General features: G+C 40.1%; 1 protein-coding gene across 1 annotated transcript in view; it reads left to right on the top strand.

The window, feature by feature from the left end:
• The first annotated feature begins 923 nt into the window (after window positions 1–923).
• Window positions 924–14,893, top strand: part of LOC140253313 (mucin-5AC-like) — a 53,580-nt gene continuing 39,610 nt past the window's right edge. The window contains exon 1 of the mRNA XM_072338828.1: window positions 924–1,131. Within this exon, the coding sequence (XP_072194929.1) occupies window positions 924–1,131 (208 nt within the window). The remainder of the gene's footprint in view (window positions 1,132–14,893) is intronic.

Below are 14,893 nucleotides of genomic sequence, written 5' to 3'. Positions count from 1 at the left end.
AACAGCTGAATTCTGCTGAACTCCCGCCAAAATTCACAGAACTTAAAAACTGTTCTGCATCAGGCTCAGTGGAGCCATTTCTGCACACCTGAAACAGGAATTCATACAAAACAGCCATCGTAAACCAGAAAGCCAGCAAATGTAGCCTGAGACACAGAGAACCATACAATGGTTTGAGCTGGAAGGAACCCTTAGTGGCTATCTGGTCCAACTCTGCCATAACGAATAGGTACCACTACACCAGATCTAATGCTCAGAGCCCCATCCAGACTGCCCTTAGGTGCCTCAGAACCCAGCCAGCATTGCACTGCTGTGGACATAGCAGCAGGATGACCATTTACCTCACAGTAAAATGCACATACACACTATGACCAATCTCTGAGACTTAAAGGAAACTACAGAGACACTTTTCTCACACATAACTTAGTCCCACCCGCCATTAAATAACAAAGAACCAAGCCCCGTGCAGCTCCTTGAACACCTCTTTTTGCAGGGTTAGGAGGAAACAAGGTGGCATGAAACAAATGTATTGGAATGTGCCACACTGGCCCGTAACAGAAGAACAATTTGGGAGGGAGGAGACAGAACAACCACATCCACTACCTCCAGAAAGCTTCCTGCATGCAAAACACGACCACGGCTGTCTGCAAAAGGAGGCTGTCCCATTCCCAAGGCTTATCCCGAAATCCGCTGAGCTCCGGGAGCGTCCTCAAACAAGTACCGAGAAACACAGCACGTGAATCCTTACCGGCCGCAGCCGCGTGGTCCGCCATTTTACGGACACAGCGCCGCCGAGCGGCGGAAAAGGGTCTTGCGCCGCTGAGCCTGAGAGCGGATCTTCCCGGGACCCCGCCGATCCCTCACGGGCATCGAGCCTAGCTGGGACCCCGGGCACGGTGTGTGCATAAAAGGAACTTGTCACCATGCCTGCCAGCGACTGCGCAACCCGCACGTTCCCTCCACCGACGGTGCCATGGTGTGAGCTGGGTAGGCGCGCTCTGTCTCAGCGCGTGTCTCTGGGACGGAGGGTGGCAGGCAGCGCTGCGGCCGGGCCTCGTGCCTGCAGCTCCTGCGGCGGAGAGTCAGCAGGCGGTCCTCGGGAGCAAGGCAGCGAGGCACGCGCCGGCAGAGGTGCTCCTGCTTGTTGGGAAACCTCGTTGAGAGGATCTGTGTGTTGTCTGCCTTGTTTCTGCAGAACCTTGGCCTTTTTTTATTATCCCTTTCTTTCCGTGGTTCTTCCTCTCCACCTCCCATCCCCTTTTTTTTTTCTTTCTTTTTTTTTTTTTCTTTTTTTTTTTTTTTTTTTCTTTTTAACAGGAATTTGGGGTGAAACCCATCCCCTCATTCAAGCAGGCACCACAAACAAGAGCACAGCCTTCTCACAACAGCATGATGTACCAGAAACTCACAGGATTACTTGCAACCTCAGACCTACAAGGGAGGTTAAATATAATGGGTAAAGAAGCACTGGTGGCAAATCTGCACTAATGCTACCTTGTACAGGCAGCTGTGTGCCTTCACAGGTGTCCAGTGCCTCTGGTGCCCATTTCTGCTCCAATTCAGTGCAGCACAGGGAAGGCTGAGGGCCTTGTTCCTCTCCATAAGGTATGCTAAGCTGTGTTTTAGCACTGCTGAGAATCTTGTCTCGTACAAATCAACTCAGGCATTCTGACTGCAAAATCGGTGGCCATCAAGGTCACTGGGTACCTTGCAAGGAATCAGCGGAACATTTGGCATCTCAGTAAAACAGCAATTCTGTCCTTTCTTATGTTTCTTGAGGCTATGATTTTCCTGTTATTTGTTCTTCGTTTTATTCCAAATATCCATTGCGTCATGCAGCTTTATGCATATTTCAATGGGTGATTATATTGCATTCCATATGTTACATGATATGGCAACTGACTGTTTCATTCTTTTTAATGACATATCTGTGTTCTCTTAGAGTTTCTAAATAGATATTTTAAGCATGTTATCTTTAAAAATGTATTTTAAAATAAAACCATATGCTTTCACTTTTCTGAAGAATCCGAAACCATGCTTCTGGTCCCCTATAAAAACTGCTGGCTGCTTTCACATCCACGTACGAAGTTTCACAGCAGCACATGTGATTTATAAATCAATCAGCTGTTATATAGTAGGTGTATCTTGTCAAAGTTAAACTTCCATACCATACAGTAGCAAAAGGAGTGTTTTATGTGATGCTGCAGATTATTTTGCTCCATCCTCCTAAAAATTTGTTTGTAATCTGGGATGTGACTCAGATATTTCAGCTGTGTTAGGCAGTCTGCTCTGAGCTGTACGTATGTGAACTCTCACATTAAGAATACTTCATGTGCTTAGTGAGTAAGAATGCCAAAAGGGGAAAGGATCTACACGGAAGGAGTGCATTTGTTGTTCCTAAATTGACCAGTTTCTTTGCTCCTACTTTCTATAATCACTCTGGAGCTGTTCTTCCTTCTCTGAAATCTGTGTGGTCTTTTAAGGTTATAGGTAGCATAACATAAGATTTGTAAGTGGAAATAATGTGTTATAAATTTAGATGGTTCAAATTAGAAAAAAATAGGCAAATATTTCAGTGCACAAACACTTGTATCGTTGACACTTGAAGAAAAATTCTGTGATATTTTAGCAATGTGTTGTTATAAATAAATGAAGTTTTGCTGCTTCTATGCCACTAGAGACACTCTAAGCTATTTGCACTGTTGCTGTAAAATAAATAGGCTAATAAATGTAAAAGGGAACTTGTTGGAGTCATTCTCACTAGCTGTACTGTTGCAGTGGTATTTTTTAGTTTCCAGTAAAGCATACATTTACACATCACTGCATTGCACATAACACACATATGCAACAACAATGTAGACAAATTGTAAGTGAGCATTCAGCATTTTACCTGTAAACGCTTTCTGGCAATGCTCCTGTCTCTTGAGGGATTGTTTCTAGCAGAAAGGATTAGTCCCTCTGATACTAACACTGCAGGAACTGGGGCAATGGTGATTGCTTATTTCACTGAAACTTGTTTGACGTTATATTTCTTCAGGATCCTCCATGTCTACCCACGCTTATGACATCACTAGCTGCTGTTAGCAGATATCATGCTCTTTCTAACTGGAAAAGCTGCTTTGTCCTTGAGCTCTGCAAAGGTTGAGAGTCATCGTCATTTTCGCCCTGTTAACAGACCTATTCATTTTGACAAAGGCTTAGATATTTATCAGGCGTCACACAAACTGAATCCATACCGAGCAAACAGTTAGACAGAGGCTGCCATTGTGGATGACTTGTGTTACCTTCAGCCTTTGCACCTAAAAATGTCCTTGAGGTGTGGTCTTGGCTCAGCCTGAGCACAATGCACATGCTGACAGATCAGAGCCTTGTAAAACAATCGCTAGTAGCTAAAGTAAATCTTCATCAAAAATGTACCCTGTAATGAAATGGGTCGCAATATAAGCAACCAAGGCATTCAGTTTGGTAGCTATTTAAGGGTATGGGAATACAGTACAAAAACTAGGACTTTGGGTTGAAATATTTCTGTAAAAATCTTGTAATACTTTGAGTAGAAGGGAGTGAATAGCAAGGGAAGAATGAGTCTACTCCTTTCTCTCTTCTTCTTTTTTCCCTTTTTTCTTACCCTCCACTGGGTGATACCTTTTTCTATTTTCCAATTCTGTTTCATTAAGAACATCCACACTTGGAGGCTGTGGATTATTGATTCTTAACTGCCAGCCCAGCAAACTTCTTGAGAGTTTGTTGAACTCTAAACTCACCAATAGCTCCTGGGATTACTTGCATCTGTAATGTCTGATTACACTTAATTCCATTCCACATACTTATTAAAAAAGATAGTGTGGGAACGTATGCATTTCAGAATAAACTAAATGCTTGCTTTGGCATTAGTGTTACCCTAACAGCTAAGAATTCTACTCACACAGATCAGGATTTTCCTGTGGTAGGCACTACGCTCTGTGTCAGCTCTTTGAAATGCTGCCACACATGCTTTGCCAAACTGCATTAGAGTTTTGATTACATCTCTCTTCTTTGTCCTATTATTATTTATCTATGTATTTACTAAGCCATGGTGGTACTTGTAGAATGGCATACAATTATGCTCTGCTGTGCTGTCCAAACACAAAACTTGAGAATTCTTGGAGATAAAATGTAATATAAAGACACGGAAGAGAGGAGAGGAAAAACAGTAATAGGCATCTAAGGTTACATATGCTATTTATGAAGCTTAAAGAAAACAGCCAAATACCTGAAACTGACATTTTGCTAGTTATTTCTGTAGCAGAGCAATGCTTGCTCTGCTAGTTTTAGGACACTAGTTCCAGTGTTCATACAGTGGTTGTCAAACAGCTGAGAGATTAGAGCTGGCTAGAGATAGAAACTTTTCGTAAACTCCAGAAAGCAATGTCATTTAAAGGAGATGCTGAGACACAAGGATGTCCGCACACCACCTCCAAGACAAATAAAATTCAATAGCATGACGTCCTTTCCATGGCTTGCCCAGAACAGTGCAGAATACCAAGATGTTTAACTCTTTCCATTACAATGGCCAGTCAGTATGTTTAGTTGTGTTTAATTTATTTAGAGGTACAATCAGCTATATTATCCCATTCATTTTTTCACCTTCCCATGGTCATTCTCATCTTTCTCACTTATGTGTACATACCCATTTATCTCTAGCAAAGTTCTGCATTCTGTCTTCTCACTCATTCGTCCTAGGCATTCTCCCTTTATGTTTCTCCTGGTCCTACTTCTTCCTCTTCCCTCTCTTCCTATCAGTGCTCCAGTTTTCATCTCCCATTGCATTCTGTAAGAAGTGATGACTCTTGTAGCCCAGGGCTGATGGTGGAGGCAGCAAAAGGCAGAAATAAGGAACAGTGAAGATGAAGTTCATCTGCTGGCTACCGTTATCTACTACAAAATGCCCAGGAGAGAATGAAATGGGTTAGTCTTCAACGTCTTCTAACTCAGATTTATAATCTTCTTAGTTTTCATATTGACTGTAACTGTGATGTATATCCCCTTTTAACATAAAAGTAGTAACAAAGCAAGCAAACAAACAACAACAAAAGAAAAAGCCATATGGATGGTCGACCCAAAGGCATTGCATTAGGATCCTCTCACTCACGCAGTTTTTGAGTATAGGGGGGCATTCGCCAGAATTAATCACTCTGTGATTGTTCACTTCTTTCCTTGATATCCACTGTTGGCCACTGCCATGGATTTGGCATTCGTTTGGATGAACATTTCCTCTCACCTACTGTGGTTATTCTTATGGTAAATTAAGAGGGTGAAAGTAGTTCTCACGTTGATTAAAACCAGCAACCACTTAGCTGTGGTCCTTACATTAGTTCTGGGAAGAAAGAAAAAGATCCAACATATTAGAAAACCAAACAAAGATGGTCTCAGGTATTTATCAGGAAGCTTTCCTAGTATCCAGTTTACTTTTCTACAGAGTTATAGAAAGGTTAAGAGTTTGATTTGGCATTCAGTAAATGCTTTACCACACAATAGAAATATCAAGATCTCCTTGAGTTGAAAAAATAGCACCTGGGATGACAACAGAAGTTACATGAACAACTTGAATTCTGATAAATTCCAATGAGGTAGTTCTTTGCTTTGCAAATGTAGTTGTCAAAATATCCTTTTTAAACAAAAGCAAGATCTTCCCAAATTCCCGTATGCAGCAACACCTTGGCATGTTAAACAATACGTCAAGCAATTTGTTCTCTTGACTCATTGTGAACAACTGCAGTATTTTCATCTTCCTGTTTGAAACATTTGATGCAAGTCTGTATCCATAAGTCTGTAAAATGTCAACTAAAAAAAGGTTGACAAAGTTGTAGCAAGTGGAAAGATGGTCTTAGCCTGGAAAAATGTTTTAATCACATTTGACAGTGCTATAAGGTAAATCTTTCACTTGAAGGGTACAGGAACAGATCAAAACTGGTCAGTTGTGCCCTAGCTAATGTATAACTAATAGTTCAGGAGTTCATATCAGTAGATATGCAGTCATTCAGGTTCATGGAGTCTGCACAGGACTTAGGATAGGAATTGTTTTGCCTATTTAGTATGCCAGTCTATAAAAGGATATGATCATTAGCAAAGTATACATAATTAAAGCATTAATAAAATGTGTAAGCTCCCATGAAAGTCTCTTCATGTGAGACATGAGTAATGTTCTGTATAGTTCCAATTTTTAGCAAATTGAAGTGTAGAGGATAAATAAGATCAATCACAGCAATTACAAATGTAAATTCTTGCATTTTAGCAGACTGTCATCATTTAAGAGAGGTACTAATTTTTACAGATATTTGTCATCATTTTAATCATGTGGATCTCTGAAACACAGAAAAGATGCCTAAACCCAGTTCTTTTCCCAAAATATTCTTTGCTGAATCAATGAAGAACATGTTCCTGCCTCAGCCTGCAGGAACAGCTTTCCCATATCTCAACACAGAATCCATTGAATGAAAAAAGGTCTGAGGAAAATGATTCTTAAGATGAATTTTAGTTCAAAACTGGCTGATTCACCTGTATAAATGTTCTTACATTCTTTTGTCTCTACAAGCAAATATTAGTTAAATTAGTGACTGATTAGCAGATACACCCAAAGAACAACCATGAAAGTTTCTTGACACTCCATTGTATTGTCTTTAGTTTTGAAATATATTGAATATTCCACTCCATTCAGTATTTTATATGGTTTTGATCCACAGATATTCTAGCAAATAGTTCTATAACCAAGTGTCTTCCTGGGAAAAGTCTCTGATGTACAGAATGAGCTCTTTCAATTCTTTCATGAATTATCAAACTGGAAACTCTTTCCCGAAGCCCTGTTGTGCCTGTCTTGTTGTGTACATGATGTTGCTTCTGTTCAGAGCAAAAAAAGCACAAAGTAGAAAAACCCACTGGATTATCCAGTGTATTTGTACTGCATGCACTGTGGTTGAGACCACCACAGGCTTCTCAGTTAAGGTGCGTCTGGTGGTAACCTAATACATTTTCTTCTGTAGAAGAGTCCCAAAAGATTCCCTCAAAGTTGATATGACTGTGTTCAAACTGGATGCAAGAGCTAATATATTTTCATGTATATTCTGATAACGTATTTTTCAACATCAAGATTCTTACTGTGAATTGCATCATTCATGCTCAGACACAGGCAGGAGTATTCAGCTTTTGCTTGCTAAGAATCTCACATGAGTTGCAAGTGGTTTCAAATGCAGTTCAACTACTATCCCATCAACAAATGGATTGGGAGAGTTGTGCAGGTTGTTTAAAGCACTCACCTTTATCATAAGCACTGGGCATACTGATTGAAATACAACAATTTGAATATATTGATTAATAATTAGTGCAACATCATCATAGGATGGAATGGGTAAGGGATGCCCTAAGAAACACATAATAAAAATACAGGTATCCTCCTTTTTTATTTGATGGGAAATTTCAAGGACTTTTATGTGTGATGTTATTAATAAGCTACTTAAATATTTACTTACCACTGGTATGAAAAAAAAAAAAAAATAGAGTTAACAGGTTTTGAGTAGTTCCTCAAACTACAGTAAGCTGTGGCTGGGAACTGTTGAAATCAGAGAGGGAATATGTATCTTTATGGTACACAACAGTATTTCTACTTCTCCAATTCCTTTTCCAGTATTTACTGTTCTCTTATACCTATATTATATTCCTCCCCGCGTTTCTCTTTCTGAAGGACAGAACAGGCTTCTGCAACCAGAAACAGTGCTTGAGGGGACAAGAGACTGCTTCTAGGAGTTCATGGCAAGCTTACATCCAAGAATCTTTTTTCTATGAAAGGTCAGAAAGTATGAGATACTTTTGCATGGAGGGATTTATGCTGCAATAGACAGTGAGTTCTGGAGTACAAATAGCAATGCTGCAAGTAGTAAGGGTTGAGCTGGAAAGAGGAGATTGGAAGTCTTTTTGGTAGGACAAGGGAATGAATGCAAACAGCTTAGAACTGATGAGGAGATTGTATGCCATCTGCAGCTAACAGGCAGAGGAGCGAGGGCACCTGTGGAGAATGCAGCTGAGGTGCATGAGAAAAAGTGGTGGATGAAAAACTAGACACAAGCAGGCAGTGCACACTTGCAGACTGGAAGACCAACAAGGTCCTGGGATGCATCACAAGAGGGGTGTCCAGCAAGAGCAAGGGAAGTGATTGTTCCCCTCTGCATCACCAAAGAAAAAACAGAGTGGTGAAGCAAATCCACAGCTGTGTATCAGCTGTGTATAGCCCTTCACACTATTGGCTGCTGTTTCCTGAAAGAGCCCAGCAAGGTTAGCAATGAGATGGCAGTCAGACTTCCATTCCTAAGGATTTATGTTCTTCCCTTCCTACATGGAATCCAAGCACTTCGTACATTCACCTCAAATTTGAAGAGATCCTTTGTGCAGCGACACAAGTTTCAAAAAGAACCCGTGATGGACAGATACTAGGATGATGATCAGAATCTCGGAGTAATTCTTCAGCATCTTGACTTCATTAAGCCACTTTAATACCACACTATCTGTGTTTAGTTTCACAGTGCATTGAATCTGATTTCCAGGCTTCTTATCTGTAAGGCGGGGTACCTGAGTACCTTTGTCTATAACACAGAAGAATGTAAATAAAATGAGAATTTTGCTCATCATGTTCATAAAGCAGAAAGAGCATCAAAAATATAAAAAACGGCGGTTCTTTGCAATGATTTTACAGACAGTCAGCATCAGTACTGAATGTCCAAACATATAGTCAAGTTTGGATGAGATGTAGTTGTTAAAGATATGGACACACTATTCTCCTTTACTGATGTATGCCACAGTGATGAGAAGAAACAAAGCCTGGCTTATTTCAAGTTCTCTTTGGGAATTTGAAACTAGAAGAGAAGAAACAAACATTCTTGCAGCTACCAGGAGTAATAAAACCAGGACAGTCTCCTTCAGCACATGCAATATATTCATCATACTAAACGAGCATGCATAGATGTGCATACAATGAAAGGTTATGACGTGCAAATAATAAATAGAATGAGTGGCTTACAGCCTCTCCCAAAGCAAAGCCTCACTGCGTAAGATTCATCAACATTCTGCTCTGACTGGCCCTTAAATATCATTGCAGAATGGCAATTAATTTAAACCAAGTACAAGTTGCTTTGCATTTGCTTTCTATTTGTAAGGAAGGATTTAAAATTGAAGTTCACTTGAGCAGTAAAAAATACATTGTTAAAAAATGACTATATGTAGAACTAAAACACTGATTCTCTGTCCCTGAGCATACAGAATTGCACTTGACAATTTTTCTGTATTGAAGAGGAGCTCTGAAATTGTCTACCATGTGGAATGTGTGAAGAAGAGAAGGAATGAAAGGCAGGGAATAAGGCTGCCGGGTGCTCCTGCAGCATCTAGATGTGCTATGAGATAAGAAGAGTGTGTATGAAACCATAAAAGCTTCCTCCAGAAATTTTCATGCTACAAATATGTAACCTAAGTAACCTCTGCTTCTCACTTTGTAGCCCACAACTATCTATATTGTGCTTTTATTTGCAAATCAGGCACTTTCAGGAGTTAGTCTATATAAGACTTTTTGCAGCTTGTAGGTTGGTTTCCTACTATGTATGAGCAGTAGAGATGGAAATGGTGAAGAAAAGCCATGAACTAAAACCAGAATTGTTGGAGTGCTGTTTGTCTTCTTAGCATGGATACCAGGTAACTTCCATCAGTCAGAAGAATACTGCAGACAAGGAGACAGGTGATAATAAGCTTAACTTCATATGCAGAAGCTCAGCAGAGCTTCTAAACTTAGTCAGCGTTTTAGAAAGGAGTCAACTTTATCTCCTGGTCCATGCATAGAGTCTACAAACTGATAGTCTGCCAGGGGTTGAGCTAGGGACAGCACTAATGAGCACACTCATATCTGAGCAGCTTTTTGTGAAGCAGATGCTGAAATGGTTCATCAGGCAGCACTGAGATAGACTCACAATAGAAGGAAAAATACACCAAGATTTATTCAACAGCAGGTTCTGAAATAGACAGGAGTTGCAAATGAAAACCAGAAAGTGCTTTGGGGAAAAAAAAAAAAAAAAAAAAAATGTGGAAAAGGAGGACTATGTGCAATACTAGGGCATAAGAAATAATTGTGCTAAACCTTGTGGAGAAAAACAGAGAAATAAACTTTAAGTCACCACCAGTGATTCAGAAGATCAAATTTTGCTCATGTGAGTTGTAGAATCATAAAATGGTTTGGGAGGAACCTTTAAGACCATCTAGTTCCAACCCCCTGCTATACTGCTATAGGCAGGGATACCTCCCTCTAGACCAGGTTGCTTAAAGACCCATCCAGCCTTGCCTCGAATGCCTTCAAGGAGGGAGCATCCACAGCCTTACTGGGAAACCTGTTACGGTGCTGTTCCAGTGTTTCTCCACCCTTACAGTGCAGAATTTCTTCCTATTATCTAGTCCTAATCTATCCTCTTGCAGTTTAAAACAATTTCCCCTTGTCCTGTTGCTACCCGCACTTATAAAAAGCCCCTCTCCAGCTTTTCTGTAGGCCCTTAATGTACTGGGAGGTCACTATAAGGTCTCCTTGGAGCCCTCTCTTCTCCAGGCTGTTATTAGTATCTCATGGAATAAATGATCTATGAAATGAAGAAAAGGTATGCAGACAAGGTAAAAGCTCAGTAACATATCAGAAAAGAGATGCTGAATAGATAATAAGCCATCAGGGATGCTGTTGTCCAGAAAGGCATCCTCAGCACCATGCAGAAGAGGAAAGAAAAATTACATCACTAAAACCCAGGGGAATGAGTAAGAAGGTGTTGAGCTCACCTGGGGCGTAGGCTGGCTGCTCAGACGTCAAGCAAGCTGTGTACTTAAGAAGACCTGTTGCGCTTGGAAACCACAATGTGAATGAGTAATATCATTAGTTCAATTTCATGTGCACAGAAGCCATTGTTGCCAGGGTACTAGTTTCATTTCTTTTTCACAGATCTTTTATTCCCTTTGGTTCAGGTGAGCAGAGTGACAGCTGAGCTCTCCCTTGCCTGTCAGTGCACCTCTTCCAAATCCTTTAAAACACAAGCAAAAAAAGTGAAGACAGCACAGCTGTGTGCTTAAGTTACCATTATGTAATGAAGAAACTACGACTACTGTCACTGACAAATGAAGCAAGTTACTTTGTTTCTTCTAACCTTTACAGTTCTCTCACTGATTTTCCATTTAGATTATCCAATCTCCACAGCCAGAGAATTCTTCCACTTTTCATAGTACTTTGTGCAATCATTTCTAAAGCTATTGTAACAAAATAAAAAATGGCCACGTCCATTTACAATACACTGCTCATCTGCCATTCATTTTAAGAGTTTAACACTCTCTCCTTGTGGAAGAACCTCTCAGATTTCTCAGGTGGTGTGACTTGTTACTCTAAGCAGGCAACAGACTGCATCATCTATTCTAAGAACAAGGAAAGGAGCCCATGACCAGAATGTGTCCACCATAGTCCTCCACAGTAGCAGTACATCTTTACAGAAGGGGGAAATTAGCAAGTTAACAGAGTATTGAAAGAAAGGTGGATAGCATGAATTACTGGGGAGGGCTGGTTAGCAAAGTCCTGATGAGTCACTTGTAGATTGTTGAAAGAAAAAAATGTTGAGGAAGAAGTGAAAGAAAGGTGAGAAGACCATGAGCAGGACAAACCTAGGAGAGCAGCTATATCTCTGCAGAGACAGATAGGAAGGGTGTGCTGGGTCCTCTGTTAAGTTAATGCCAACTTGTTTTATGTTAATTGCAAACTTTCTATCATTACTTTACCTTGCTTTCTACAGTAAATATTCCTGTCTTCTAACACAGCTGTTCATTCTTTTTCCCAGTTCACATGGTAAGACAGGTCTTCAGAGATCTGGAGCCCAATGCAGTTACTCAGTTCCCAGCTGTCCCTAGTTTGTAATGCTTGGGAGGAGGTGGAAGTTCTCAACACCTAGTGGAGTTGTAATTTGAACACTGAAAGAAAATGAATTTTGCTTTCATTAATAGACTTAATACTATCTCTTCCTAACTTCTGAATGCTTGCCTTTGCCACTTTTACATTATGTGGCATATTTTCAGATTGCGGTGTTTTTATCTAGAAACACATTTAAAGTAAGAGGGGAGACTTAGGTGAGATGTCAGGTGGAAATTATTTACTCAGGGAGTGGTGAGGCACTGGCACAGGCTGCCCAGAGAAGCTGTGGGTACCCCATCCCTGGAAGGTGAGCACTTCAAGGCCAGGTTGCCAGGTTGGATGGAGGCCTAGGCAGCCAGATTGGGTGGGTTGCAGCCCTGCCCATAATAGGAGGTTTGAAATTAGGTAATCTTTAAGGTTGCTTTCAGCCTAAGCCATTCTGTGCTTCTGTGATTATTTCAGTTTTTCCATTACCATTGATATCCTTGGCCATCTATTGTTAGAGGTTTTCCATACAAGATTAAAAGGAAATAGAAGAATATTCATCAGCCAGATCCTTGGCTTTTGTCATTCATCTCCATTAACCTCCTATGAACGAGCTAATCTATTCCAGTTTTATAGAACATTTCAAATGTTAATTTTAATTTCTGTGGTATTTGTCACTGAGCTGTGAGGATAAGGTTTTGGGTCTTGCACAGCATTATGAACTGAGAAAAATGGACAAAAAATGCAGGAAATAAAAAAATAAAAATGCTCTTAACACCTCCGTGAGCACTTCCTCCTGCAAACAAAAGTGCTTTGTTTTTGTGCCAGGCACTAGGAAAACAGTGTCCCTTTAATGGATTCCTGGTGGATTCCTGGTGTAAAGACAGCTGTTTAAATTATTAAAACTCTTTAAAAACTAGCTTCTGGGGTTTCTTTCCCCTTGCACAGCTGGAGAAGTTAGTTTGCTCCTCTCTGCCTGCATAGGTAAGTTCTTTTCACCACATTGAGAGACTGAAGTCCTCCAACTGCTTTTTGTTTAATCTGCGGGAACCACTTGCAGAAGCTGCCCATTTGACCAATAAATATCTAAACTTAAATCTTTCTGGTTTTTTTTTTTGTAAATATATCAAGTCTGTGTACAGATAAGATTCTTCCAGCAATCAATCAGATCACAGTCTGATAACACTCAAAATTTCATAAGCCACTTCATCAAGTGACTTGTTTTCTTATTGTTAACTGCACCCACTCCTTGGGACTGAGGAAGAGCCTGTGCTGTTGGATTAGCTGAACACTGGAATGCCATTTGAATGTCACTACTCCTTATAGATCAGAAATTTCAGTCTGAGCAGTAGCAATCATAACCATTTCAGTAAAATATCTGAGTAACATCTTTGAAGAATGCCTGCAAATACAACTAGGACAATTCTCACAGCAGCTGTACAATGTGCACTTATAAATTCTAAGTGAGGTTGCATATTCAAGGTTGACATGTGTTGTTATAGTCACAAAGAGGTATAATGAGTGTAAACTAAAAGCTATCTGAGAAGAAATGATTTGGTATTAACACTGCGTAGCAATAACTCCAGCAAAAGAGACAAAGCAAAAGACAAATCTGGCCTTGACTCCACCAACGCTCCTAGAAGTCATCCTAGGTACAGACACCCACCTCACCTTCCTCACATGGCTAGCAAAAGCACAAATTCTGCCCTCGGAAAACTCCTCCCTTCACCAGTAGTCTCTTGCTCTGTTATACCCTGTGGGAAGCAAGAAACTCTTTCCAAATGTCTTGAAGTCATATGAGAATATGAGAAGAACCTGATACTCTGTTTTTCCCCTCAGGCAGATGTGTGTGCAACTGAAAAAGGAAGCAAGGTCTTACTCCTTCACTGTGAGGTCTCAATAAGGAGGTAAAATGCACAGCATTTGAAAGTTAGTTTTTCTGTCTTTAAGTCTTCCTCGAGATGCTGGGTCACGTTGTTGCAAAATGAATACAGAAATGGGTGTGTGTTCCAACATTTACAATTTACAATACAATTTACAGTATTTTATTCCATTTTACTTTGAGTTGATTTTTGTAAGTGCACGTAACACAGAATATAGTGCCTGCCCTGTATGTTTTTAAACGTTTTTGTCATTATGTTAGAAAGACATGATGATCCCTACCTTTTCTATACATTGGGTTTTAATGCCACTTAATACTATTAATGTTATCTGTTGAAGAACCAGGATCTAAGTCACTTCTAGAAATTCCTTTCCTCCAAAGCCACCATCTCCTATGCTTTTAAGTCAAACATCCTATCCATTAATACTGCACTTTTCATTATTTTTCACTGATTCAGCGGTGTAACTAATGCCTGTAAATCTCTGCTTTGAGGCAGTTATGGAGTCTGCTTTACTGGAATACTTTTTGTAATTAACTTTCAGAAAGTAAAAAGAAGAGGATCCACATCTCAGTTATGCATAGGACATTACGTTTGGCAGAAGAAAAGCTCTGCTACCTCTGAGGATCACGTGTAGCCCATTGCTAAAGGTATATGCACAGTAGTTGCTGAAAGCCTAGTTTGGTGGGTAGCCTGTTTAAATAAGTGAGACATTTGAATATTTATTTAATACATCTAACTGGTCACGTAAATAAGATACAATTTGCTTTCTGTATGTACAGATGAATTTACATTCATTATGAGTGCTGGCACAAAATAAAACAACATTGTTTGGGCAGGAAATCCAGTCTTTTCTTTTCTCCCCATCTGCTGAAGCATGAAGATATAAATCTAGGGTGTGTAAGCAGCTTACTACAGATTATGAAGATGTAACTTCATTAAACATCCTGGATATTTTGATAGGGAACATGTTCCATTCTGCATCAAGCTAATATGTTGACTAAAGTACCCTCATCTTGCCATAGTAAACCACCACTGATTTCAATCCAGAAGTCCAGATAATACTTGATAAAAATACATTTTGGGGTTT

Source organism: Excalfactoria chinensis, chromosome 5 (genome assembly GCF_039878825.1).
Source record: "Excalfactoria chinensis isolate bCotChi1 chromosome 5, bCotChi1.hap2, whole genome shotgun sequence".
In the NCBI taxonomy this organism is placed as follows: Eukaryota; Metazoa; Chordata; class Aves; order Galliformes; family Phasianidae; genus Excalfactoria; species Excalfactoria chinensis.
The sequence above is the reverse complement of the archived record's forward strand: the minus strand, read 5'-3'. Positions and strand labels throughout refer to the sequence as shown.